Below are 13,734 nucleotides of genomic sequence, written 5' to 3'. Positions count from 1 at the left end.
TAGAAATGGAAAGCTTAACCTTTTTGTTTTATTTTCTTGCCATTTAAAGGTACGGCCATTTCTCTGGGATCAACAGAAAAGTGCAACTAACCTACCTGCCCCATGGGCAGCCCAAAACCTCAAGTGAGGAAGAAGGTAGGAAGATATTAAGGCTTTTTTTTTCTCTCTCAAAATCTCAAAAATAGTAAGTTTTTACGTTCAAGCTGGCCAACTGAAGTTTACGTTTGGATCCTGTGTTTTCAGACACGCGTAAGGAAGGTCCATCTCTGCTGCTGGTTCTGAAGTGGGGAGGAGAGCTGACTCCTGCTGGCAGAGTTCAGGCTGAGGAGCTGGGGAGGGCCTTCCGCTGCATGTACCCCGGAGGTCAAGGTGAGACACACAGCAGCGTTTTCCTGCTGAAAATAAAAAGGATAACGTTGCAGAGGTTTTATCTGGCTCAGAATGTACATGGCTCCATCCTGATCATGTGCACACACAAACAGGACCTCATTCCTGGATATTAAATGTTCATCTGTAATTTCTTGAGTGATCCATTATATTGGTCTGTCAAAGCACTTTGTAAACCTTGTTTTTAAAAGGTGCTATATAAATAAAAATAAAAGTTATTATTATTATTATTTGTTCCTAAAGTGAACTGAAGTGTTGGTGTGAAATGATGACCACAACTTCTGATAAACTAAATATATTGAAACAATTTGACTATACAGGCAAGATGTTATTCACATAGGACTATATCAACTATATGAAGGACTAGTTCAGGACTATGTGAAGGACTAGTTCAGGACTATATGAAGGACTAGTTCAGTTCAGGACTATGTGAAGGACTAGTTCAGGACTAGTTCAGCACTATATGAAGGACTAGTTCAGGACTAGTTCAGGACTATATGAAGGACTAGTTCAGGACTATATGAAGGACTAGTTCAGGATTATGTGAAGGACTAGTTCAGGACTATGTGAAGGACTAGTTCAGGACTTTGTGAACTATGTGAAGGACTAGTTCAGGACTAGTTTCTGGACTAGTTCAGGACTATATGAAGGACTAGTTCAGGACTAGGACTTTCTAGTTCAGGACTAGTTTCTGGACTATATGAAGGACTAGTTCAGGACTATATGAAGGACTAGTTCAGGACTATATGAAGGACTAGTTCAGGACTATATGAAGGACTAGTTCAGGACTATATGAAGGACTAGTTCAGGACTAGTTCAGGGCTAGTTTAGGACTAGTTCAGGACTATGTGAAGGACTAGTTCAGGGCTAGTATAGGACTAGTTCAGGGCTAGTTCAGGGGTTCTAGACTTTAGGACTAGTTCAGGACTAGTTGTAGTTCAGGACTATCAGGGACTAGTTCAGGGACTAGTTCAGGACTATGTGAACTATGTGAAGGACTAGTTCAGGACTAGTTCAGGACTTTGTGAGTTGCAGTAAAGATTTAGGCCACAGACAGTAAGATGTGAGCGGAGAAATCAAACTCTGCCTGTTGCACACAGACATGCAGCAGGTCCTCGTCCTTGTTTCCACTAATGTCGTTGTTGCCTCTGTGTTTTTTTGTAGGAGACTATGCTGGATTTCCAGGCTGTGGGTTGCTACGGTTACACAGCACCTACAGGCACGACCTGAAGATATACGCGTCCGACGAGGGCCGGGTGCAGATGACGGCCGCCGCTTTCGCAAAGGTATGTGGTGTTCAAAGAGCTCCGTACAACAGAGAGGTTTCTTTACTGCCGCCGTGTCTCATCGGTACAAACAAAAAGGACTCAACGTATCTTCAGTTGAAATCTTGTTATAACCATCAATAGGCGGGTCCATATTTGATATGCAATTACAGGAGGTCATTATTTATGACTACAGAAATGTGTGTTAGTCTTTTAATCTTAGTTGAATAGAGGGGAAACAGGTAACCATACTAGATAATGGTCCCATAAAAATATATTTAATAGGCAGAAGTGACGTTTCAAGCGTCCAGCTCTTCTTCAGAAAAGGAAAGCAACCCCCTACGAGTTAGTGTTCATTTCAGAGATGAACAGCTGCTTTAGATGAGAAAGGACTGCTGGGTGATGTCCAGTGCTGCTCGCTGTTTTGTAATAACTGTGAAAAGAATCTAAAATGTGTTAATGTAGACTGTCAATGTCAACAATGTCACTAAATGACAAAGTGTTTGGTTTCCTTTAGTCCCCGTTCATCAGCTCATGCTAGCTGTCATCTGTGATATCAAAGTTTTGGCCTCACTGATGAACAAACCAGTTTTCACTGTGCATCAAAGATGTTGGCAAAACAAATCACATATTTCACACTTCATTGTGTGTGTGTGTGTGTGTGTGTGTGTGTGTGTGTGTGTGTGTGTGTGTGTGTGTGTGTGTGTGTGTGTGTGTGTGTGTGTGTGTGTGTGTGTGTGTGTGTGTGTGTGTGTGTGTGTGTGTGTGTAGGGTTTGCTGGCTCTGGAGGGCGAGCTCACACCCATCCTGGTGCAGATGGTGAAGAGCGCCAACATGAACGGGCTGCTGGACAACGACAGCGACTCGCTGAGCAGCTGTCAGCACCGCGTCAAGGCCCGCCTCCACGAGATCCTGCAGAAGGACCGGGGCTTCAGCGACGAGGACTTCGACAGGGTGATTACACAACACGCTATACTAAACTTTAATCTGGTCCCTGAGGCCCTGAGGAGGAGAGCAGGAAAAAGAACAAAGAGGAAATCTGTTTATTTGCACAATTTAAAGAAAATGCACAAACATCAAGGAGATAAATAATATCAAGTGTTGAAGAGGCAGAAAGCTTCTACCTAAATAATGTTAAAAGTCACAAATTTCACAATATTATAGAGAACACAAAATGATTATACATATAATTATTAAGATAGGACTACGTAATACTACTACTAATATGTCAAAGTATTTTGACAAGATGTAGGATATATAATAAGAACAATAACAATACATTATCAACAGCAAAAAAAGACAGAAAATGTGTTTGTGCCTGTGTTTGTTAGGGGGATATTGGTTTATACCCCTGCATTAACTAATAACCAATAGTAATGCCACATGTCAGTATGAGTGAATCAACTATAAATACAGTATAAAATAGGGATACAAGGAGTAAATGGAAAGGAATAACAAATACGTAACTAAATGGTGTTTAAAGCTTTTCTTGTTGAACATCTGAAGATCAGTGCACCTTCTGTGCAGCCGCTGGTTTTTAAACAGGAAGCACATGTGTTGTGTCATGGTGACCCGAGAGTCTGCTGCAGGAGATGGAATCAGCTACAAGTACAAGTACAAGGGTTTACAGATTAACTGCAACTGAGAGGTCGAGGTAGTCGAGGTAGACTCACAACCTACAAATTCATGTGTAGTTTTTTGGCAAATGTTTCCCACAGTAGTTGTTGGACTGAGATGATGATATGTAGGGACGGGGGGGTTCCTAAATGTCTGGGCTCATATCTCCTTTGATCATTCAGAGGATTACTAACCTGTTATAATGAAAGGATTGACATTCGTGAGCTAACTGTGTGCACATTAATTATATTTCTTCATTTTGCTCTATTAATTAAAATGACAGCGGTTTAACAGCCTTTGTGCTTCTGAGGTCTTTGTAATGTGAAAGCAGTCAGTATTCATTTGTTTTAATCTAATTGGCTTTCTAATTTAATACCTATGTGTGTGTGTGTGTGTGTGTGACAGTTGGCCCCGACTTCCAGTGCCTCTTTGGTGAATTCGATGAAGATAGTCCAGAACCCGGTGGCCACATGTGACCAGGTCTACGCCCTCATTCAGAGCCTCACCTCTCAGATCCGCAAGAGGATGGAGGACCCCAAGTCAGCTGGTGAGTCAATATATAATCCACTGATGGCCTTTGAACTATCTCAAGGTTTTACGCTTTTTTTCATTTGGCTCCCAGCTTTTTCATTGCAATGAGAACGTTTAATGACTGGCTAGTGGTATAAAGACCCTATTATGTAGAGATATTTTGCTTTTTGATGTGTTCTTAATGATGCGACTTAAATATATATACACATTTCTGTTGTGGCCCTCTAAGCTTTGAAATGCGACATTTGAAAAAGACACTTCTTACTAGAAAAAAAATGATATCAAAATCAAGTTTGCTTTATCAGCACTTCATGCTAGGGCTGGGCGATTAATCAGATTTGATTTTCACAAGTACGATTTTGGCTTCTAACGATTATGAAAGCAAGATAATTGTGTTAAAACGATTATCCTGCCGCATTGTGTTTCACAGTGATGCTATCTTTTTGTATCGTGCTATAAATCCAGCGGACCCTTTTCTTTCTATCAGTGTGTGAGAGGATCCCCTTATTGGAGCTCATTTCCTCCGCGGCGCTGTGATGCGATTGGCTTGTTTACCATGCTTTGCTGGTGTGACTTTTCTGTTGTCTCATCATCATTCATATCTATACAACCAATGTGTTTATTATTAGATTGTTTACAGAGCACAACATTGTTAACTAAAGCACAACGTTTTCCTTAGATCTATCCTCCTAATTCTGCTCTCAGATTGCCTCCAGATTGATGCATTTTACTATAAAATGTACAAAATCTGAGAACCAACAAATATCCCTATAAACCCAAACTCACTCTAAACCAGGCCGTGTTGTGTTCAGTTTAGCTTGAGCCAAGATGATGCAAAGAGAGCATTTATTTAAAGTAAGAGAGAAGTAAGACAATCCACATCTAAAAAGGCATGTTCAATAAATGAATGATATTTCCAAAGTCAGTGATTAATCGTGTTGAATATCATTGATCTCAATTTCCATTAAGATAGTCGTGATTATGATCTTTTTGACTGTGAGTAATGTAAACGATCTCCTCTCTCCCACCAGACCTGCAGCTGTACCACAGTGAGACTCTGGAGCTGATGCTGCAGCGCTGGTCCAAACTGGAGAGAGACTTCCGCATGAAGAACGGCCGCTACGACATCAGCAAGATACCGGACATCTACGACTGCGTGAAGTACGACGTCATCCACAACTCTACTCTGGGCCTGGAGGACACGCTGGAGCTGTTCAGACTGTCTCGAGCTCTGGCCGACATCGTCATCCCACAGGTGAGGGAGGGGGAGGAAGAGGAGGAGGAGGAGGGAGTTCAGGTAGAGAGGAGACAGGTGGCCTACTGCAAAGAAGCATTTTTATGGATAGTTTCCATTTTTTTGTTGCAATATTCAAGATATAGAGAAGGAAAGCACAGTGGCTAGATTTATAGATGTACTTACTTTCATTCTTTATAGATTTGTTTTAATTTTATGAATAAAAAAACAAGACAAAAAACAAGACACACATGGAAATGTAACCATAATGAATCAGGAAATGAAGCAAGAAAAACATTTTGATAAGTGCTGATACATTTGAACTGTAATTTAACCTCCTTTTCTCATAAATCATCGATATTTCTTTAGCATCCCCTGGTGATTTAGACTTCTTTGAAACCTATTTTGATACTTTGAAACAAAGAAGAGGTTTCATCACTTCACTTGTGCAGTATTTTAAGATTTTTTTTCTTTTTTTCTTAAAGGAATATGGCATAAATAGAGTGGAGAAGTTGGACATAGCATACGCCCACTGCCTCCCACTGGTCAGGAAGATCCAGCTCGACCTGCAGAGGACCCACGAGGACGAGTCCGTCAACAAACTGCACCCTCTGTGAGTGAAATGAAACCCGACACCAGGCTGTTGAGACGGGAAGACGTGATGCAAAGTCTTTGGACTGACTGAATGTTTGTCGCAGTAGCCAGTACAGATGTGTGTTCTTCTTCAGGTACTCTCGGGGCGTGATGTCACCGGGGCGCCACGTCAGGACACGTTTGTACTTCACCAGTGAGAGTCACGTACACTCCCTGCTCAGCATTTTCCGCTACGGAGGCTTGCTCGATGTAAGCGGTCGAACATCAATCCTACAGAACTGTAGATGTTTCCTCTGATTGGTGTGGAAGTTGAAACTTGTTTTTTTTCTGTTTGTTTGTTATCGACAGGAGGAGAAGGACCAGCAGTGGAAGCGTGCCATGGACTACCTCAGTGCTGTCTCTGAACTCAACTACATGACTCAGATTGTCATCATGCTGTATGAGGACAACAATAAGGTAGTGTTTCTGTTGGCTTGTTTATTAATTCTGCACATGGCCGCCAATGTATCATCCTGGTAGCTCTCATCTGTGTGTGTTTACATTTGTGTGTGTGTTTTTTTTAAATAGATTTTCAAGTATAAACATGACCCACGCTCTTTAAATAAAAGGTAGAAAGAATTAATGAAACTTAAACGATCCCATGTGTAGGATTTAGGGCGATCTATTTGCAGAAATGGATATGATTGTAGATCTAGAATTGACAGCAAGGCTCCAATTTTTATTTTATTTTTCTTAATCCACCGTCCCAGAACGTCCCAAACAATTATTTCAATTCAGAGGTAACACGCAATTCATATAATTAGGATATACATGAAGATATTTTTATTTAAATACTAGTGGTTTTAATGATGTATTATAAGCTGTTTAGAGCTAGTGTTTAATAAGTTTCTCACTAAAAACGTACAATTTTTATAGATCACATTTGAACACATCATGATAGCGTTATAATGCACCTTCGTCCCAATACTTATTTTTACAGAGTAGAGCTTGAATGCACCATGCAATTCCGTTTACCTTAGCTATTTATCTGCAGACATCACTGTAGTGTACTCTGAGCAGCATGCATTGGAATAAATTACAATATAATAAATAAATACCAATCATCGTTTTAGATTGGATTTCACTTTACTGTCATTGAACAGAGTAAAGTTACTGAGACAATGAAATGCAGTTTAGCATCTAGCCAGATATGCAAAAAAAACATAAAGTGCTGAGTAACGTGTGTATAGAGATGTATATATAGATAAAATTGTAAGGGCTAAATATGGACACGGTAAAATACATACACTATGAACGTGTGCGGCAGGAGATTGAAAAAAGTATTGGAACAAATTGAAATCTCTAACATCTCCGTTGCTCCCCCTAAAGGACATCTCCTCTGAGGAGCGCTTCCACGTAGAGCTTCACTTCAGCCCAGGAGTCAAAGGCGTGGAGGAGGAGGAGAACGCACCGACCGGCTTCGGCTTCAGGCCGGCTTCAGCAGAGGTAGAACGGCAGGTAGAATCTCATCAGAGAGTTCCAGCCTGTGTTTTAGTCCTGCAGATAGCAGCATGTGTATTCTCTCTCTCCTCTCTCTGCTCGGACAGAACGGACAGAAACAGACCGACCCCGGCAGCCTGGAGGACCTCTCACGGGACGAGACCGACCGCGCCGTGCCGCTGTCCGAGCCGATCACCATCCAGAGGAAGTCCCCACTGATACGCAACCACAAGACCGGATCCATGGAGGTGAGGCAGACTGATGCACCTAGTCATAGGAGGAAGCAGATTCATTGCATCAGAATCTAGAGATGTACCAATAGTTCATTTCATTCGAATTCCACAAGAAATGCTGTGCAGCTTCTTCTTTTAGTTTTGCATGTCTGTCTTGCATTCTCTCTACTGACCACCAGGGGGCGACTCCTCTGGTTGTATAGAAGTCTATGAGAAAATGACTCTACTTCTCTCTTGATTTATTCCCTCAGTAAACATTGTAAACATGAGTTTATGGTCTCAATCTCTAGTTTCAAGTCTTCTTCAATACAGCATGATGTTCATTTAGTAAATGATGCTCCATTTAGAGTCAAACAGACCATAAAGCAGGGGATTATTTAGGGCGGGCTTACTATGATTGACAAGTCGCTACCAGAGCAGTATACGGCGTCTCTATGTCACACATCCACATTCCAAATATGGTAACTTCCTTTCATTTGTTACAAGGCACAACATGTTTTCATCCAACGACATATGTTTCTCTGTGTGTTTTTTCATCAGGTTCTGTCAGAGACATCTTCCTCCAAAGTTGGCAGTTATCGTCTCTTCTCGTTGTGCTCACGTCAATCCCCCGAGATGAAACAAAGTGGATTAGGTACGTGTCACAATGCATCGTTTCCTTGGCAACCGTGTGTGTATATAGAAATTATCACTGCACCTGTATTGCAAGGACAACAGCTTTGGACCGAGAATACTTCCTGTCAGCTGCCAAGGAATATATAAAAGAAGGAAGGGTCATTACTTTCTCATGTTATTCATCGTGACAGCATTCCAGTTTTGCATTACTGCAGGACCTTTGTGCCAGTTCTATAATGGGGCGGGGCCACTGTAACATAATGTTTACTGTTGCAGTGCACCCACTCAATGACTGCTTTCATTAGTTTAACACAAACCATGAACTGTACGCTATACTCATATACAGTAGCTCAGGTTAAGACAAAAAACGTTAACGCCGTTTTTTCTGCTCTGACTGTAAAAGTGTCTTTGACATTTTCCTGTTTTTGAAGAAAACTAGTGTCCAACTACAAGGTACTGACTTATGACGGTGGCTACATTTCATACCTTTTATTGGAATCTATATAAAAAAACATTATGCATCTGACAATATTCCAGTTTGGTAACTGATTCAGAATTCAAAGTGTTACCATGGTCCTGATTCCTGGACTGAGATTATCATCCTTCTGTAATAACTGGCATTTTGCATTGAGAATCTCCTTTTTTTTTTTATATTCCAACAGTCTTTGTCTGGATAATGAGCCCAGTGTTTTTTTAAATTGCCTCAGTCAACTGTGAAATAGTTTTCCCCTCCATTCATGTGAACTAAATGCGACATAAATCATTAAATATGTGTACCAGTGACATATTCAGATACTTAACTGAGGAGTTGAAATCTCAATATTTAAGCAGTTTCATTAAGATTTTAAACCGTTTAATTGCCTCCTCTTTCCACGACAGTAAGCCTCAGATAATTTCCCTGTTTAACAATATCCTGTTGCAGGCTGTTAAAAGAAAAATCCACCCAAACGTTGCATTTCGGTGTCAATTTTGTTGTTTGGTGGTTCGTTTTTTCCTTTCACTGTCTTTTCATAGGGATGTGTGTTGAATCACATCAAGCACATAAGCAGCAGTGCAGTCAAGCTGTCTTTAAACATCAGAGATGCTCATCTCGTTCTGGTGTCAGTCCCTCAGAATTAAAGAAACAACCGTCATTTTAGTCCCCTGGCCCCATGTAATTCTGTTACTTTTTCCTCTTTTTCCTCTTTCCATCCTCCTCTTTTGAGCTCTCTGCTTGGACATACTAATGTCATAAAAGCACTCTGGCAAATGAATGAAATCAATAAGTTAAGATGAAAGGGAAAAAAAGGGAAAATGGATACACTTGATAGTCCTGTCACGAGAACTTATTTTGTTGGCCAATATATTGTCTCATAAATAAATAATTTTAATACCATGTATTGTCACTGATATAATAATACAATAGCATAATAATGCAAGTAAACCTTTCCAAAGACCAATTCACTTTTAATTCAGACATTGGAATTGAAATGTGAACAAAATATTAAGATTTACTCATTTTAAAAAAACAAAAAAAAAAATAAACACAACCAAAACAAATAATAAAATAGACTCTGGTACTCTGGTAATAATGTCTGCGCTGAGACTTTTGTAGAGAAAAGCCTGCTGTTTATTCTGCAATCATTATTAGCTAAAATGGTATAGTGTATGCAAGACGACGGGCCAGCAAAATAAATTAGTTCATGTTCATATTTTGTACAATAACGTCAATCGTTGAAAAAGTATTGAGGTGATGTCCATTAATGTACCATAAGTCGATAACCTTAAATTGATCGTGGTCATGTCCATATACTGTACGATAAGATGTCAGTATATCGTAAAATAGGTCGATAATGTAAAATGATTTAGGTCATGTCCATATATTGTACGATAAGTCGATAGAGTAAAACATTTTGCGTTCATGTCCATATATCGTACAATGAGTTGATAACGTTGAAATGATAAGGGTCTTATATTGTAAGATTAGTTGATGACGTAAATAAAATTGAGGTCATGTCGATATATGATTAGTCGGAAAAGTCAAAATGATTGAAGTCGTATATCGTAAAATAAATCAATTGCGTTAAAAAATCACTAAGGTCATATTATAGTGACAGGGCTAACACTTAATTACAAAATAATGCATTTAATGTCTCACAAGTTGATATTAGAAAAACTGTGAAAGGATTTCAGGGTGGATTTTTCCTTTTATAGCCTTTAAACATTCAAATCTTTCTCTTTCCTTCCATGTGAGGAGGTCAGATATGGAGAGAGCTGTTGGTACGAGATGCATGGTTTCCTGTTTCTGTCTCTTTGTCTCTGTTTTTCCTGTCTCTCTCTCTCTCTCTCTCTCTCTCTCTCTCTCTCTCTCTGAATAGTTGTTTGAGTAACAGCATGATATGTAGTAATAACTAACCCCCCAACCCCGCCCCCCCCTCGCAGGCTCTCAGTGCGCCGGGCTCTTCAGCACCACTGTCCTAGGTGGGTCCTCTAGCGCCCCTAACCTGCAGGACTACGCACGTGCACACCGCAAAAAATTCTCCAGCGGCAGTCTGTCCTACAAAGACGGTACGTGTTTGAGACCGCGCTCCGATCACAAAAAACCTGCACAGGGAAACAGCAGATCAGAGTCCCACACATGTTTCCCTCTTAGTCCTTTTACATGTAAAATATTTCAAAAAGTTTGATATCCTGAGTGATGCCCTGTGGTTAAACTGGGCACGTTAAGTAGAAATATATATATATATAAGTTTAGTCTGGACACGTATTGATTATGTGCAAAAAAAAGCAGCAGTAGAACGTATTTGGACTGGAAGAATGTGTGCTCTATGAGAAAAAAGGAATAATCATCATGTATGCCCATACATGTATTTTATAGTTTAAGTAACGTCTGTGTTTTTTTAAGACTCCATATTCATCGTAGCCACCAAAACCATGGGATTTTGATTTTTTTCATCGTTTTATTTTGATTTTTTGTCTCCACACCACTTTGAGTCAAATTGGTGTATTTGTTTTTTTTAAGCAGCTTGTGTAGATGCTGCCTCAGGCCCAATATAGACTGATGGTGTAATATGTGGGAAGGCCACAAGAGGAAATGTGGTCGCACGGGAATAACGCGTAACAACGGTCTCTTCAGATTCAGCGTCGTACAGTTGTGTGTTGTAATTAGTGCGCTTGGTTTTTTGGACTCATTTGTAGCTGAGTGACATAGACTTTTGTTGTTTTTGTCAATGGTAACATTAACTCTGCAGTGCAGATATAACTTGTCATTTTAAGATCAGTCAGCTTTGTTTTAAGTCAAAGATTTTAGTGAAAGCTTGAGATTTTTTATTCAGATTCCCTTCATTTCTTTTTTTTTATCTTAAAAGCTAGTTTGTCTGAAGCCGCTGCTCATCAGTACGTGTATGTTAACTTCCCCTCATTCTCAAAAATCATCATCCTCCGATGTCATTTATTTTTGCATGATCCATGGCTGCTCTGACTTCCTGTTACAGGCTGCTCAGTGGTTGTAGATGCAAAATACAACCATGTTTATATCACAGCCAGTTGAAAGTACTAGTAGTCAAACACCTGGAAACGTTTTGGCATCACTGACTACGTTTACATGCAGATTCGTAATAAACTATTATTCTGAATATGGAGAATATTCTGAATGTATTATGGCTCATGCAAACATTCTGAATTAGAGTTACTTCCGATTGGAACATTTTCAGATTGAGACATGTGGGATATGCTGATGTTATTCTGGTTGTAGGAGCATTCTTTGGACATCTATACAGCGCATTGGGAATATGCGTCTCAAGCATCGACTGTATATAAGAAGTGGACGTAGTCATCGTGACGTCACACATTGGATTTTAGACTGATGGTGTGAAGCCTTGAGTTCGTCGATTTTGCTGTAGCCATCTTGGATTACGGCCATCGCCATGTTGGTTTTTTTCGCAACCAATGAACGCAAGTTGTCGTATTTGGACTGAGGAGGAGTGACGTAGAGACGCCGTATACGTCTCTGGTGTCGACCTGTCAATCAGTGTGTAGCCCCGCCCTAAAGCATCCCCTGCTTTATGGTCTGTTTGACTCTAAATGGAGCATCATTTACTAAATGAACATCATGCTGTATTGAAGAAGACTTGAAACTAGAGATTGAGACCATAAACTCATGTTTACAATGTTTACTGAGGGAATAAATCAAGAGAGAAGTAGAGTCATTTTCTCATAGACTTCTATACAACCAGAGGAGTCGCCCCCTGGTGGACAGTAGAGAAAATGCAGGTTTTTAGACACTCCAGCACTGGCATTTTGGATGTGGGAAAATATCCAACTAGTCCTCCACAGGTGGAAAACTTTTTGGGAAAACCCCAACATTTGACAGCAAAGAATAAAAAATGGCACAAGCCGCTCCTACGTTTCACTTTTCTATAGTTTTGGTGACAAACGACATGTTATGGCATCGACCCCTCAAACGGCCGAGAATGGCGTCAACGTAAGATGAGGATGCCTCATGGGGTCCTTTTACCTTATTCGGAATATACAAGGCTGCATGTAAACGGGAATATTCGTGGAATATGCATTTTCATTAGTAATGTAAACAGCTTATTTGGAATATTGTCTTTTTTCAGAATGAGCACAGCAACATAAATTGATGCATGTAAACGTAGTCACTGCCGACACAAGAAACATTTGTGATAACTTCAGGGAGAAACGGGTTAATCTGATATATTTCGACACAATTGCAGAAGTCACTCAGTATCTTTTACGTTCTCATCATCCACATTTCATTTTTTTCTGTATACATCGACCCTCTGCTGATGGAGTTAGAAAATCTAGTGCTGTAACTGTGTGCAAATAATGTGCATTACTATTACACGTGAAAATCAGTGGCCAGGAGCTGAATGAAGCGTCATGGCCACCGTGCTTTCGGCCCTGACTGTGCAGCTGATGTTTGTCGTCGTGCCGTCCAGCAGATGTCGCTGTGCTCTCACACACAGACACACAGTGTTCTGCTCAGCCTTCATCCTCCCGGTCGTCTCACATTGTCGCCCACGCTGTTTTGGTCTTTGTCATCCATCTTGTTCCACCTCCTTTTCCAAGAATTAAAGGAAGCGTTCTGGTCTTGATGCAGTCGAGTGCACACACATTGTGCTGATTCAGTGCATGCTCCTCCAGCTCTGTCATTGCTTTTTTTTTTTATGTGTTTCCATGCTGAAGTATCTTAATCCTGGTCGGGATCACTGGTTGATATTTTTTATTGTTGTGCATGAGGCTGAACGGCATTTAACTGGGATTGTTGTTCATCTTGTCGCGGTTAGACCTCAGGCAGGGTTATATTAGGGGATGAATATTGGGCTTGTTTTCATAGTTCTTGATGTGACTTTCATCACCTCCTAAGTTGAAACATTTCATCTCACGTTGTCACCAGAAAGATGTTCCATCCATGCGTTGCCAACATCTTCAAAACATCAAATATCTCTTAACTTCAGTCAGGTCTTCTTCACAAACAGAAACAGAGAGCTCATTTGTTTAGGTGCTGGTTGATCTTCTCCACATTTGCGTCCACATTTAGAGAAGAATAGGGAAATGATTTGAAAAAAACAAACATGATTCATACAAGTTACTGTGGCTCCTAGTAACTCTAGTGATTTTTTTATTTATTTTTTTATTTCCTCAGAGTTGTTGTCTATGCCGGCAGTAAAACGATTTTCTGTGTCGTTTGCAAAGTATCCGACTAATGGTACGTCTGCTTCTTTCAAGTATTTTTCACCTTCACCTCCCTTTTTGTCTTGCATGTCTTCAAACTTGT

At 40.3% G+C, this 13,734-nt stretch overlaps 1 protein-coding gene across 9 annotated transcripts in view; it reads left to right on the top strand.

Annotated features, from left to right (window-relative positions):
- Positions 1-13,734, top strand: part of ppip5k1a (diphosphoinositol pentakisphosphate kinase 1a) — a 42,099-nt gene that overhangs the window by 15,777 nt on the left and 12,588 nt on the right. For 2 of the 9 annotated variants that reach the window (XM_054607681.1, XM_054607729.1), the window contains exons 14-27: positions 50-135; positions 244-369; positions 1,552-1,673; positions 2,424-2,606; positions 3,675-3,816; positions 4,832-5,055; positions 5,520-5,647; positions 5,763-5,877; positions 5,977-6,084; positions 6,997-7,113; positions 7,215-7,355; positions 7,881-7,974; positions 10,377-10,502; positions 13,603-13,665. In XM_054607681.1, coding sequence (XP_054463656.1) covers positions 50-135; positions 244-369; positions 1,552-1,673; positions 2,424-2,606; positions 3,675-3,816; positions 4,832-5,055; positions 5,520-5,647; positions 5,763-5,877; positions 5,977-6,084; positions 6,997-7,113; positions 7,215-7,355; positions 7,881-7,974; positions 10,377-10,502; positions 13,603-13,665 — 1,775 coding nt within the window. Of the gene's footprint in view, positions 1-49; positions 136-243; positions 370-1,551; positions 1,674-2,423; positions 2,607-3,674; positions 3,817-4,831; positions 5,056-5,519; positions 5,648-5,762; positions 5,878-5,976; positions 6,085-6,996; positions 7,126-7,214; positions 7,356-7,880; positions 7,975-10,376; positions 10,503-13,602; positions 13,666-13,734 lie in introns of all 9 variants that reach the window. The other 7 variants (XM_054607705.1, XM_054607689.1, XM_054607698.1 and 4 more) reach the window with 5 other exon arrangements.

This window comes from Anoplopoma fimbria, chromosome 2, assembly GCF_027596085.1.
Source record: "Anoplopoma fimbria isolate UVic2021 breed Golden Eagle Sablefish chromosome 2, Afim_UVic_2022, whole genome shotgun sequence".
In the NCBI taxonomy this organism is placed as follows: domain Eukaryota; kingdom Metazoa; phylum Chordata; class Actinopteri; order Perciformes; family Anoplopomatidae; genus Anoplopoma; species Anoplopoma fimbria.
Note: the sequence above shows the minus strand (reverse complement) of the source record. Positions and strands in the feature narration are given on the sequence as shown.